The sequence below is a fragment of the Gigantopelta aegis genome, chromosome 15, assembly GCF_016097555.1.
Source record: "Gigantopelta aegis isolate Gae_Host chromosome 15, Gae_host_genome, whole genome shotgun sequence".
In the NCBI taxonomy this organism is placed as follows: domain Eukaryota; kingdom Metazoa; phylum Mollusca; class Gastropoda; order Neomphalida; family Peltospiridae; genus Gigantopelta; species Gigantopelta aegis.
This window is the reverse complement of record NC_054713.1, coordinates 33,144,345-33,158,226: the sequence shown is the minus strand read 5'-3', so window position 1 is coordinate 33,158,226 and position 13,882 is coordinate 33,144,345. Positions and strand designations below refer to the sequence as shown.

At 40.0% G+C, this 13,882-nt stretch overlaps 1 protein-coding gene across 1 annotated transcript in view; it reads left to right on the top strand.

The window, feature by feature from the left end:
- Nucleotides 1–340: 340 nt before the first annotated feature.
- The window catches only part of LOC121389664, a 42,498-nt gene continuing 28,956 nt past the window's right edge, over nucleotides 341–13,882 (top strand). Inside the window, exon 1 of the mRNA XM_041521313.1 lies at nucleotides 341–1,562. Coding sequence (XP_041377247.1) covers nucleotides 1,556–1,562 — 7 coding nt within the window. The 5' untranslated portion in view covers nucleotides 341–1,555. The remainder of the gene's footprint in view (nucleotides 1,563–13,882) is intronic.

Here is a 13,882-nt window from a genome sequence, read left to right as displayed (position 1 = left end):
TAATAAACTCTTATCAAACTGACATCGTTTCGTCGTCTCTTTTTAGTTACGTTTGACACGTTTTGACATGGTTCTAGCTTGTTATTCATAAAACAAACCCAATTGATTGGATAATGTAGATAATAAAGAAATTGTTAGACTCGCGTGTGAATCGTACTGATTTTACGAAACTCTTGTTAGGATCCATGTATTACAATACACGTGACACTCGTTTCGTAAAATCACCGATTCAGTACACACAAGCTCGTGTAATAATAATAATAATAATAATATATATATATATGCGTGTGTGTGTGTGTGTGTGTGTGTGTGCGCGCGTGCGTGCGTACGTACGTACATGCATACATGGCTTGGACATATCCAGGTATCGAACGCTAATGCACGTCGCGTCCAGTCCAACATGAAGCGTTCAGAATACGTTGTTTTCGCTGTCGTTCAGCATTACCTATAATATAGGCCACAGCTGGTTAGAAAAAAAAACAAAAAATATGGAACTTTATCTAGTCATCATATTATCTCGCCAATGGTATGTATGTAATAGTTATGCCCATACTTTACAAGGTGTATCGCCGAATATCTGTACAGGTTTGGTCGTGGGGCCTCCGAAGCGAAGCCGAGGAAGTTCTCACGACCAAAACTGTTGGGATATTCACCGATACACCGAGTAAGTGTGGATATAACTGACTTATACCCCACTTTAGGTCGAGTTATTTATTATATTAGTTCTATGGCAAATAAAATCAATAGCTAGAAAGTAGTAAATAATGAAACGAAAATAACGTGGACCAGACGTCGTGAGCCTCACAGTTTGTTCTGGCGCAGTGAAACCGTCTATTTCAGTCGTTGTGTCGCACGTGCAAATGCAGTTTGACGTAGTTTTATCAGTGTGTGTTAGGGCTGTACTGGTATCGGAATATATTAAAACTCAGGGACGTAGTTTGTATTTCTGGGGATGGGAATAGTATGGAGAATTAAAAAATAAAATGCTGTTTTCGAGAAAAAAATTATATTTAGATCGTCTAAAAAACCCAAACCTTTTATGATATGTAGAACTAGAATTAATATTTACTGATTTTCTTAAGTTTGGAGAATTTACTGGATGTGGTAGTTGACACCACTACCACACTAACTACAGCTCCGCACATTGCACGATTTTAACAGACGTATCGTGCTGTAAATAACTAAAGGAACTATTGTGAATAAGTGCGCATGTGTAATTAGATGGTTCTTTCAATTGGTTGCAATATTACGAAAACATAATTTGAACTTTGGTATATGCAGATGATATCAGACAGCAAACTAATTTTTGTAGATAGCTTATTCTATTAGTTGAAATATTACGAAAACATAGTTTGAACTTTGTTTATATGCAAATGATAAGTGTCATCAAGCAAACCATTTTTGTCCTATTTTGTAACGGCGAATTGTGAAAGATGGTCGTGAGTTTCGAAATAAGCCAGCGAGAATGAAAGGACTTTGAAGACCAGAATGGAGATGTTTTTGCAGAGACCGCATCCGGAAGACTGATAGCTCACATCCGTTACACCATTGCCGAATGCAAGGTTTGAAAAGCACATGTTAGTTAACGTCTATAAAACATTTATTGTTTAATATTGGAAGAATACCAGTACTTGTAACAGGTATAAAATACATTGATAAAACTTTATAACAAATATAGAACTCGTTTTACTTGCCACTTTACGTTTTATTCAGTGGCAAAGTGAAACAGTAGCGATACCACATTTAATTATTGAAAAATAGTGTTGTTGTCGTTATTGCAAGTATTTATTTTTGTGAGGTAATTATATTTAATTTATTACTCTTGCAGTACATGACAAAATTTAGATGTTTTGATTTATTGTATAACTGTGATCGCCCGTTAACAACATCTTCCTGTTTGTCTGTTTACTACAATCCAAGATGGCGGATATTTGTTTACATTTTCAATTATTTGTTATTATGAATACATTTATTGTGGCCCTGACACATCTGTTAGGGAATCACATAAAAATAATCCCTATAACCACATCTTTATAATTAACGGATGTAGGACAAAATGTCACTGGAAAAAATGTCAAGTATTAAAGTGGAAGGAAGGAACGAAATGTTTTATTTAACGACGCACTCAACACATTTTATTTACGGTTATATGGCGTCAGACATATGGTTAAGAACCACACAGATATTGTGAGAGGAAACCCGCTGTCGCCACTTCATGGGCTATTCTTTTTCGATAAGCATCAAGGAATCTTTTATATGCACCATCCCACCGACAGGATAGTACACACCACAGCCTTTGTTACATCAGTTGTGGAGCACTGGCTGTAATCAATTAAAGTGGTACCCAGGTATTCTACGACTTTTCGTTTCACCAATTAAACCACTGTTTGCACACCTTTGACAATGACAGCACTAAATGTGTATATAAGTGTCTCAATAACACAGCATGGGTGATGTAATTTAGTTTTTTAATCCCACTAACTTATTTAAAAAAAAATCAAAGACAGGCTGGCTAATAAGCCATACAAACAACAATGAAGCATTCTCTAATTATTCCAAATTTTGTAATTGTGAAGAAACTCAATTTCCCAAAACCTAACACATACATCTGTTATCTCTCTTGTTCTGTCTTTCTTTTCCTCTCCCCCTCTTTCACTGTCTCACTTCTCTCTATCTCTCATATATAACACACACACACAAGTTGACATTTTGACAGAGATACAACATTAATGGTACACATTTTGTCCTCTTACATATTGACCATTGACCTGTATATCACTTTTTCCATGGCCGACTGATGCTCTTTACTCTGTACAATTGAATGCTGTGATAATGCGGGTAACGAATGAGGAGTTACATGTAGCACATGACGATGATGGTAATGTTCAGTTGTAATGCACAAATGAGTTTTATTACATTCCACATGTTGTATGATATATGCTTATGCAACAAAAATGGCCGTTTTCTTATGTTGAACCCTTTTTGGGGGTGGATGGGTATTATAATGACCAATCAGTCGATTATACTGATTATATTAATGGTACTGAAGGTATTTTATTTGAAAATAATGAATACATTCCTACAATTTTGAGTGTGCCAAACTTTTGGGGTTTTAATTTTTTTTTTGCAAAACAGAGTTACCTACCCTGATTACAATGTTTTTTTTATTTTGGGGGTCAGGACTAATTTAAAAAAAAAATGTTGGAATTTTTTAAAATTCTTTTAAAGGTATTTCTTCAGTATAGCAAACAATCAATATCATTCTTGTCATATTTAAAAAGTGTCCGCGGTCCCTAGTTTTTGTTTAGCTAAATGGACTTCATTTCTGTGCATTTTAATTTGGACAATCAAGAAGATTTTAAATTCTAACTGCAGGAGGAGAAATTATTTTGGAGACAGTTACGCTACTGATTCCCGCAAACACATCTAAGAACACGTGGTGTTGTATACTACAGGTTATGACAGCTGGTCGTGTACCATAATGGGAAAACTCGTCTACATTCCACCAATATGGATACCTAAAGTCTTTACTCGAGTGTTGAAGGATTTTAAAGACAATGCGTTGCAACCGAACATCGCAAGTGTGAACGTGACGGGAAGTGTTAGTAACGGTCGCGAAGTCGTGCGCTTCTCAAAATGTGAACACGTGCTCATCAGATTTCAATGTAAGTTATGACAATAAAAGTTCATTGTATTATTCAAAATTTGTGTTTGTTTGTTTTGTGTTTTTTGTGTGTTTTTTAAATAGAGGTGTAGTTAACTGAAAAGTGTAGTTTACCGGAGAATACAATTCTAGGACCCCCCCCCCCCCCGATCCCCCCCACCCCCCCCCCCCCCCCCCCCCGACTATTTCCCCCAGGACAATCCCCCCTGGTATACCCCCCCCCCCCCAGTTTTGATGTACGACATTAGAAATATTATGTTCTAGACACACACACCATGGAGAGTGTTAACTCCACCAGACGTAAAGCTAAAATAATTAATGAGGGTTATATTTATGTAAAACAGAAATATCTTGTAGGCGGTGATATTTCTTATAAATGTGACCGGCCTCGGTGGCGTCGTGGCAGGCCATCGGTCTACAGGCTGGTAGGTACTGCGTTCGTATCCCAGTCGAGGCATGGGATTTTTAATCCAGATACTGACTCCAAACCTTGAGTGAGTGCTCCGCAAGGCTCAATGGGTAGGTGTAAACCACTTGCACCGACCAGTGATCCATAACTGGTTCAACAAAGGCCATGGTTTGTGCTATCCTGCCTGTGGGAAGCGCAAATAAAAGATCCCTTGCTGCCAATCGGAAGAGTAGCCCATGTAGTGGCGACAGCGGGTTTCCTCTCAAAATATGTGTAATCCTTAACCATATGTCTGACGCCATATAACCGTAAATAAAATGTGTTGAGTGCGTCGTTAAATAAAACAGTTCGTTATAAATGTGAGTTGCGAAAAAAAAGGAAAACTAAACAGTGGTCAGTGTAAAGCTAAAATAAGTTTTGGATGGGGAAGTTGTAGGTTCTGTTAATGTGTTAAAAAAACAACAATCATTAAGCGAAGTTACCATGACCCAGCACTGGCCGGAGAAGAGCCATCACCTCAACGTCGGAAATATAGAGATGTCACAAACAGACTGAAGAATGTTGTTAGCGAATACAACCGGCCAGTGTTGGACTACTCACGAGGCACTGCACACAACCTGCAAATGTAGACTGCTGAATGTGTTCATGTGAGGGGCGGGACATAGCCCAGGGGTAAAGCGCGCGGTCGGTCTGGGATCGATCCCCGTCGGTGGGCCCATTGGGCTATTTCTCGTTCCAGCCAGTGCACCAGGACTGGTATATCAAAGGTCGTGGTATGTACTACCCTGTGTGGGATGGTGCATACAAAAAATCCCTTGCTGCTAATCGAAAAGAGTAGCTCATGAAGTGGCGATAGCAGGTTTCCTCTCTCAATATCTGTGTGGTCCATAACCATATGTCTGACGCCATATAACCGTAAATAAAATGTGTTGAGTGCGTCGTTAAATAAAACATTTAGAGAAACATTTAGAGTGTTCATGTGTTTGTTTTCAATGTTTCACATAAAATATTACAAAATAATAGTGTTATTTATTTATACCACTAATGACTGGGGGAAATGACAGGGGGGGGGGGACTACCAGGGGGGAAAAGACCGGGGGCAAATGCCATGCTACCGGTGAATACACCTACACTTTTAACAAAAGAAACCATGCAAGAGAGAACGGAAGTGGTGTGTGCGCACAGACACACACACACACACACACACACACACACACACATACATATATATATACTCTTCAAAAAAAGAAACGCAAAAGGGTACAAATGGGTTATAACTCCGATTTTATGTTTCCTACCGGTTCATGCTTTGTGAATATAAGGTCATTGCATGTCCCAAACACATTCCCACGGTTACATTCGATAAAACGCAGCTACTGTACAATAAAGTTCCAAAATGTGAATATTCGCAAAAACGCAGCCACGTGCAAACCATGTCACCACTGCACGTGCGTTGTCTGCACGTGCAACATGAACACCGACAGTATAAAAGTGCAGGGTGTTCGCTTGCCTGGCCTCTGTATCTGGCCGACAGTTGACAATCCAGGACATGCCACGTCTCAGTGAACCGCAGAGAAACAATGCCATCGGCCGACTAGACGCAGGCGAATCCAGAACGGCCGTTGCCAGGGCATTTCATGTGTCCCCAAGCACCATCTCCAGACTGTGGGACCGTTACCAGCAACATGGATCAACACGTGACCTCCCTAGATCCGGTCGACCACGGGTCACTACCCCCGGGCAGGACCGCTACATCCGAGTACGCCACCTTCGGGAACGATTGACTACTGCCACCTCCACAGCCGCAGCAATACCAGGTTTGCGCAGGATATCCGACCAGACCGTACGGAACCGCCTACGTGAGGTAGGAATTCGTGCCAGACGTCCAGTTCGAGGTGTCATCTTAACACCACAACACCGTCGACTCCGACTGCAGTGGTGCCAGATGCATCGACAATGGCCTCAACTGCGATGGAGACAGGTGTGGTTCAGTGACGAGTCCCGATTTCTGCTCCGACGTCATGATGGAAGATGTCGCGTGTATAGGCGTCGTGGTGAACGTTATGCGGCAAACTGCGTGCAGGAAGTGGACAGATTCGGCGGGGGTAGTGTCATGGTGTGGGCAGCCATCTCACACACTGGCAGAACTGACCTGGTCCACGAGCAGGGCAACCTGAATGCACAGGGCTACATTGACCAGATCCTCCGGCCACACATCGTTCCAGTTATGGCCAACGCCAACGCAGTGTTCCAACATGACAACGCCATGCCTCACACAGCACGTCTCACAACGGCTTTCCTACAGAACAACAACATTAATGTCCTTCCTTGGCCATCGATATCACCGGATTTGAACCCAATTGAGCATCTATGGGACGAGTTGGACCGACGCCTCCGACAGCGACAACCACAGCCCCAGACCCTGCCCGAGCTGGCAGCAGCCTTGCAGGCCGAGTGGGCCACCATCCCCCGGGACGTCATCCGTACTCTGGTTGCTTCAATGGGCAGGCGGTGCCAGGCAGTTGTCAACACACGCGGAGGCCACACCCGGTATTGACTCCAGATGACCTTGACCTTGGTGGTGTGTCCTATCACTTACTCACAATGGACTAGAGTGAATTGTGAACAATCCTGCAACATTTGGTAATTATCGGACTCACCATTCAATAATTAAATCAATTCTCCAAATGTTACGACAATGTGGTTTTGCGTTTCTTCTTTTGAAGAGTATATATATATCGGGCGCTATACATATAAACAGCTATATCTACAAACGAATCACTATGCATGTTTGTATGGATCACAACTAATTTTTAGCGTAGAATGATGGAAACACATGGTAGAAAGGTCTCAGGTTAGCACATTTTGCCCGAATATCTCTATAATTTTTACCCAAATTTTTAGGTTTTGCTCCAGAACTAGGGGGCAGTGCGCCCCCCCCCCCCCCCCCCCCCCCCGTCCTCTGTCTCGTACGCTTATGTAAGTCGCATCCAGTCCAACATCCAAGCGTTTGGAGTAAGTTAATTATTTTTGCTGTCGTTCAGCATTACCTTTAATATAGGCCACAGCTGGTTAGCAATAGATACAAAAATATGGAAATTTATCTAGTCATCATATCTCGCCAATGGTATGTATATAGTGAATGCTGGATACATATATTTATTCATTTATTCATCGGTGTATGAATAAAAAATATTATCCGCAAACTGTGTGAATCGGCGAAGCCTTTGTCAAATACGTTTGTGGGTGATTTTTGTTTGTTGAAACATATTTTATTGCATATAAGGTACAAATGGATTGGGCACAAGTTATCCAACTTACGAGGCCCTCTCCTTATAACATACAATAATGACAATAACGGCGACAACAACTATTACAAGAATATACAATAAATTAAATATTCAACGAGAAGTATATGAATAAGAGAAACACACACACACGCACACACACACACACACACACACCTACACACACACACACACGCACACGTAAAGAAAGTATAGCAATGACAGATGTGGCTTACATAAAATGTGTTTGAAACTCTTAGATGTTACATAAAGGTAGTAAGATTTTAAAAAACTAACTAACTTCAAACTCAATTACATGCTTACAAGCTGTCCGTGCTACGTGTTGGATAGTTCATCAAAATAAACGTCTCTGGCACGATATTGATTATTGTGATATTTATTGCTGTGCCGTAACTTTTATCTGTTGAATCGAATTTTCCAGTTGCAATCAGGATTTTAATAAAAATCAGTCACATGTGATTTATTTAAGCGCCTCAGCACGTACAACAACATATTTTAATGCATTTTAGACCAAAATATTAACTACAATACCTTTTATAACATATCTAGGATTAGATGTTTGAAGATGACGCATTTGAAAGTTATTTTTAGTCCGGTACAGCTGAAAATCAAAAGTGCGGAATGCAAAAAATGACCGAACCACAATTATTCGTATCAAGCATTTTACGTCCATCCAATGAAAATAAATATATCGGAACTGAATGGAACAGATTATTTATTTTGTTATTTTCGTTTCTATATATATATGCTTTGTGTGGGTTGCATTATTAATATTATTGCTATTAAAGTTTTGGGGGTTGTTATTCTTTTTTTATTATTATTAAAAAAGTAATAGTCGGTACAGGTCATTACTTTTTTAAGGTTTTCTTTTATTTACTTTTAAAAAACCCAAAAACAAATCCTTTAATATTTTTTTAAATAATATTATTACAGGCCGTTGATTACATGTATTTCAAAGGTTTTTCTCTTTAAAAAAAAAGACTCTGTTTATGATTGCAGGTCATTAGTTATTGTAAGGGTTTTATTTATTGATTGATTTATTATTCATTTTTACACCTTTTTTTTTTCTCTTTTTTTTGTTTTAAAGTTATAATTACTGGTTATTAGTTATTTTAAGGTTTTTGATAATTTTTTAAATTATTATTATAAATATTTTTAATTAACCTGCACAACCCTCCAACCCCACAACCTAAAAAATCTTTGATTATAATAGTTTTGGTTACCCATGTCCCGCCCCCGGCACAAGCTTCGTCTTCCCACGTCCTCTTCTACTCCATTCCCAGTCTGGAGCTCCACGCGGTAAGACGTGTTTGTTTCGCTTGTGCACACTGCACGTGCTTTCGTGTGCTCGACTTGAGGGTCCTTCATTTCGTTGTTTTTGTTTTCTACTGGGATGTATGCGGCCATTGGAACTGATTGAACGCTGGAACGCTTCTCGTTTCGACAGCCTGCATCACCAGGTTGGATTTTTTTTTAGCGAGATTCCTCTTGCCTCCACGTCATTTCTCCGTCTGACTGTCGACGTGTTTTTTTTTTCATGACTCGTATGACGGTCATTCTGCAGAACGCCACGGTTGTTCGCGTTTAGTCTCTATATGTCCGAGCCTGTCCTAGCAGCACTGGAAGATTGACCGCCCCACTCTAAGAAGAAATAGGAAGCGGGGTCGGCCCCTACTACTCTTTTTCTAGACTTTACCTTGCTTTATAGTGATACCATCTCGTATCCTCCGGAGTCGGGCCCGTCCGCACCACTATACCAACCCATGACGACTGGACTATACCCTAGTCTGATACTCTCTCATTCAGACGGATCCGGCTTCTCAAGATCTGTATTTCAGCACAGCACTACACCTTCAACGTCTATCGACTGTCAATCTAGAGGTTTTCTTGACGGGATGCAACCCATCTCGTCCCTTTAAGCTGTGCACCCAAACGGCCTTAACGAGGCCACTCGCGTGGACATATCGATCGGACTTTAAACTTTTAGATCTGCGTTCAAAATTTTATGTCGAAATTACTTCTTTTTAAAAAAAATATTATTAAATAGTCCGATCCTCTCTTCTTTCTCTTATTTAATTTTGGACTGTCCTTCTAAAATGCTCCAAATTATATAAATATTCGGCCGAGCAGTCAATTCTTTTTTATTTTTGGCTTGTAACCTTTTTATTATTTTTATTTTATCTATTAACTTTTTTTACTAATTGCTATTTTCAAAATTCTGCCCATTTTCAACCCCCCCCCCCCCCCCCTCCATCCCTAGTCAGGCCACCGATCTTATCGGAGGTCGGACTCGGGATGGGCGTGTTCGAAACCCCAGTGGTATATGGGCACGTTAAACTAGTTATCATCATCATCATCTTCTACTCCGCTTCTGAGTATCAGCATCGCCGTAAACGAAGGTCTCGGTCGCCTGTGACACGGTGTACGCGATGTGATATTCCTTCAGCACTCCATAGGTCGCGATAAGTCCCCCCCCCCCCAGGTGGGGGACGGCGGGGGGGGGGGGGGGGGGGGGTAGCTCATACAACAGCATCTTGCATCTAGGACATACAACAGCATCTTGCTTCGAGAGATTAGCTAAGAGTGTATATATACGTAAAACGTAACTCGGAAGGTTTTCTTTACAGTAAGTGTTTATATTTGTTTGTACATCTCATATTTCGATACAAAATAATTAATTCCATGATTTTATCGAATCCGCCTGAAAATTGAGCAGAATTTGCACACTTGTTTTGTCCATTAGACTTGTAAACATCGGAGTTCCATTAGATGTCAAAATGTTTAAAAAAAAAAACCCCAGACCGTAGATGTTTACCTTGTTGAATTACGTGTTGAACAGACAGCCCAGGTAGCTGAAGTGTGTGCCCAGGACAGCGTGCTTGAACCGTACTTGGATATAGGCACGAACGTAAGTTGAAATGAAACGGCGGGTTAATAGAAATTCTAATTGCAGGCCCTGAACACTTCTTATGCTTTTATCCACTATACATCGTAGTCCGTAATACCCATTTGTCAGATTACCATAATTTTATTTGTAATATTTTATTATTTGGTGACCCAAATCTTAGTCTCCTCGAAAATAATGCTATATTCAAATCTGTCCAGAACTTCATTAGTAATGGGAAACGTTTTGCGATTAATTAACCAGTCTCTCTCTCTCTCTGTCTCTCTCTCTGTCTCTCTCTCTGTCTCTCTGTCTCTCTCTCTCTCTCTCTCTCTCTCTCTCTCTTCAGACATCTAATTCTAAATATTGTAAAATGCTTAAAGGTAATAACCTGTTCATCCTATTTATCTTCTCTTCCTTTTCCTTTTCTACCTTCTATTTCACCTCTTTGTTAGTAAATTTCGAACAAGTTATAATCATGTTTTATTCTATTGCTTGTAATATATTTATATTGTAAAATGTAGGGAGAGGCCTTAATATAGGCTAACGCCTGTTGGCCAATCTCCAGACCGCTACTGTCTTTGAATGGCAATAAATAATTTTTAAACCAATAGAAATTCTGGCGGGTTGGTAAATTTCACTTCTGGTCCAGCGGGCTAGTTAAATATTTTCTATTTCTGATCCCCTGCCAAACATGATATATTGTGAATTAGGTAGAATACCACTGTATACGGATAGAAACATGCGTATTATTAATATTGGTTAAAGCTGTTAACTACGGAGAACTGTATATTGCGTCAATGCTATGTTACATTGTTTGACAACTGTTGAGGAAAACCAGCCACAGTGAATTGGGTTAGCCAGGTACGAGATCTACTGTGCAGGCTTGGGTACGCTCATATATGTGATCAACAAAATGTCATTAACTATAATTTATTTTTGTGTGAAATTAAACAGAGGATAACAGACGAGTTTACCCAATTCATGCACGCTATATTTCGTACATCCACGAAATGTACCGGCCTCAGTGGCGTCGTGGCAGGACATCGGTCTACAGGCTGGTAGGTACTGGGTTCGGATCCCAGTCGAGGCATGGGATTTTTAATTCAGATACCGACTCCAAACCCTGAGTGAGTGCTCCGCAAGGCTCAATGGGTAGGTGTAAACCACTTGCACCGATCAGTGGTTCAACAAAGGCCATGGTTTGTGCTATCCTGCCTGTGGGAAGCGCAAATAAAAGATCCCTTGCTGCTAATCGGAAGAGTAGCCCATGAAGTGGCGACAGCGGGTTTCCTCTCACAATATCTGTGTGGTTCTTAACCATATGTCTGACGCCATATAACCGTAAATAAAATGTGTTGAGTGCGTCGTTAAATAAAACACTTCTTTTCCACGAAATGTATTATATATCAATGCCTGGTTAATAGCTTTTGTTTACAATATTATCTTCAAAAAGCTATTTCCTCCAAATATAAACAAATATTACAGACTATCTGCGCATAGTCTTGTAATAGAAATTTGGAGATACAACAAAACTGAGAGAAAGGATAGAGTATGTAAAGTTTGTAATATGAATGCTGTTGAAGATGAGTATCATTTTATTTTGGTCTGAGTGAGAATGTGACTGGTTAATTAATCACAAAACGTTTCCCATTACTAATGAAAGTTCTGAACAGATTTGAATATAGCATTATTTTCTAGGAGACTAAGATTTGGGTCACCAAATAGTAAAATATTACAAATAAAATTATGGTAATCTGACAAATGGTTATTACGGACTACGATGTATAGTGGACAAAAGCATAAGAAGTGTTCAGGGCCTGCAATTTATATTAACCCGCCGTTTCATTTTAACTTACGTTCGTGCTTATATCCAATTACGGTTCAAGCACGCTGTCCTGGGCACACACTTCAGCTACCTGGGCTTTCTGTTCAACACGTAGTTCAACAAGGTAAACATCTACGGTCTGGGTGTTTTTTTAACATTTTGACATCTATTAGATCTCCGATGTTTACAAGTCTAATGGACAAAACAAGCGTGCAAATTCCGCTAAATTTTCAGGCGAAATCGATACAATCATGGAATTAATTATTTTGTGGCGAAATATGAGATGTACCAACAAATATAAACACTTGCTGTCTAAAGAAAACCTTCCGAGTTACGTTTTTCGTATATATACACTCTTAGCTAATCTCTCGAAGAAAGACGCTGTTGTATGTCCTCTTGAGCTACCCCCCCCCCCGTCCCCCACCTGGGGGGGGGGGGGAGACTTATCGCGACCTATGGAGTGCTGAAGGAATATCACATCGCGTACACCGGGTCACAGGCGACCGTGACCTTGGTTTACGGCGATGCTGACACTCCGAGGAGGAGTAGAAGAGGACGTGGGAAGACGAAGCTTGCGCCGGGGGCGGCACAGGGGGAACCAAAACTGGCGACGCCACCCCACCCCCATCCCCCACCCCAGCCCAGCCGGAAGACGAGTGGAAGATCCAATGTAGCAAAACCAGCCTGACTAAATTGCTGAAATCACATTAAAACCTTTTAGGCCGAGCACTCTAATTTTATTTTTGGAGATTTTTTTTTTATTATTATTTTTTTTTTACATGAGCAGGTGAATTAGTTTATTTTGGTTTTAAGTCTCTGACCTAACTTCTAAATTTTATTCCAAATTCCGCCCACCTCAAACTTACCTCCCCCTCCTGGTCCGGACTTAGTTACTGGCTATGCCAGATGTTAAGTCCATGACAGGCGTGTGCGAAACCTTAGTGGTATATGCGCACGTAAAACATTCTCCACGCCACGTAGATTGTTTCACAATACACGATATTTAATGAAATATCACATTTAATAATAATAATAATTATAATAAATAATATTATAACATTTAAAAAGTCAATTAATAAATAATAAAAGTAGTATAATTTGTACGTAGCGGGGACAACAATGGGAATACAATGGATACGCCTCCAATACAATGGATATGCACCTCCGGAACAATGGGTCTCCACTCCAGTACAATGGAGACGTCCCCTATTGTTCTCTCTTAGTACAATGGAGACATCCCCTATTGTTCTTTCTTAGTATAATGGTGACGTCTCTGATTGTTGACATTATTACAATAGATATGCACCTATTGTTCGGAGGTACAATCGGTGACACGCGTCTGTTGTTAGGTTTGACCGAGTTCTGATGCTTATTATAGACGCTACGAAATACGTAGGAAACCGGGTTACTTTTGTTGAAGCGTGTAACGAGGACAGTAGGTACAATGACCCCCTTTGAAAAGCGGGTGTTTTTGAAAGGTGTTATTTTAGAGATATATGTTGAAATACTCTTTTGACTAGCAAACCAGTTGAAACCAGTTTCATTTGTTAGCATTATCCAATAACAACTTGTCTTTTAACGAATGCATTTGAATATGTGTTATAAGATAAAGAAAAGTGTATTTTAATCATTATCTGTAACAATTGCATTAGAAGATAAACACTAACGACAAGAAACAAGATGTCTACTTCAGTTGGAAATATGATTTAAGATGCGAATACAGTTTTGATGAAACAATAGTAAGAAAATCTAACCACTGGTTTAAGAGTCGTACGGAATGCGTTATGGA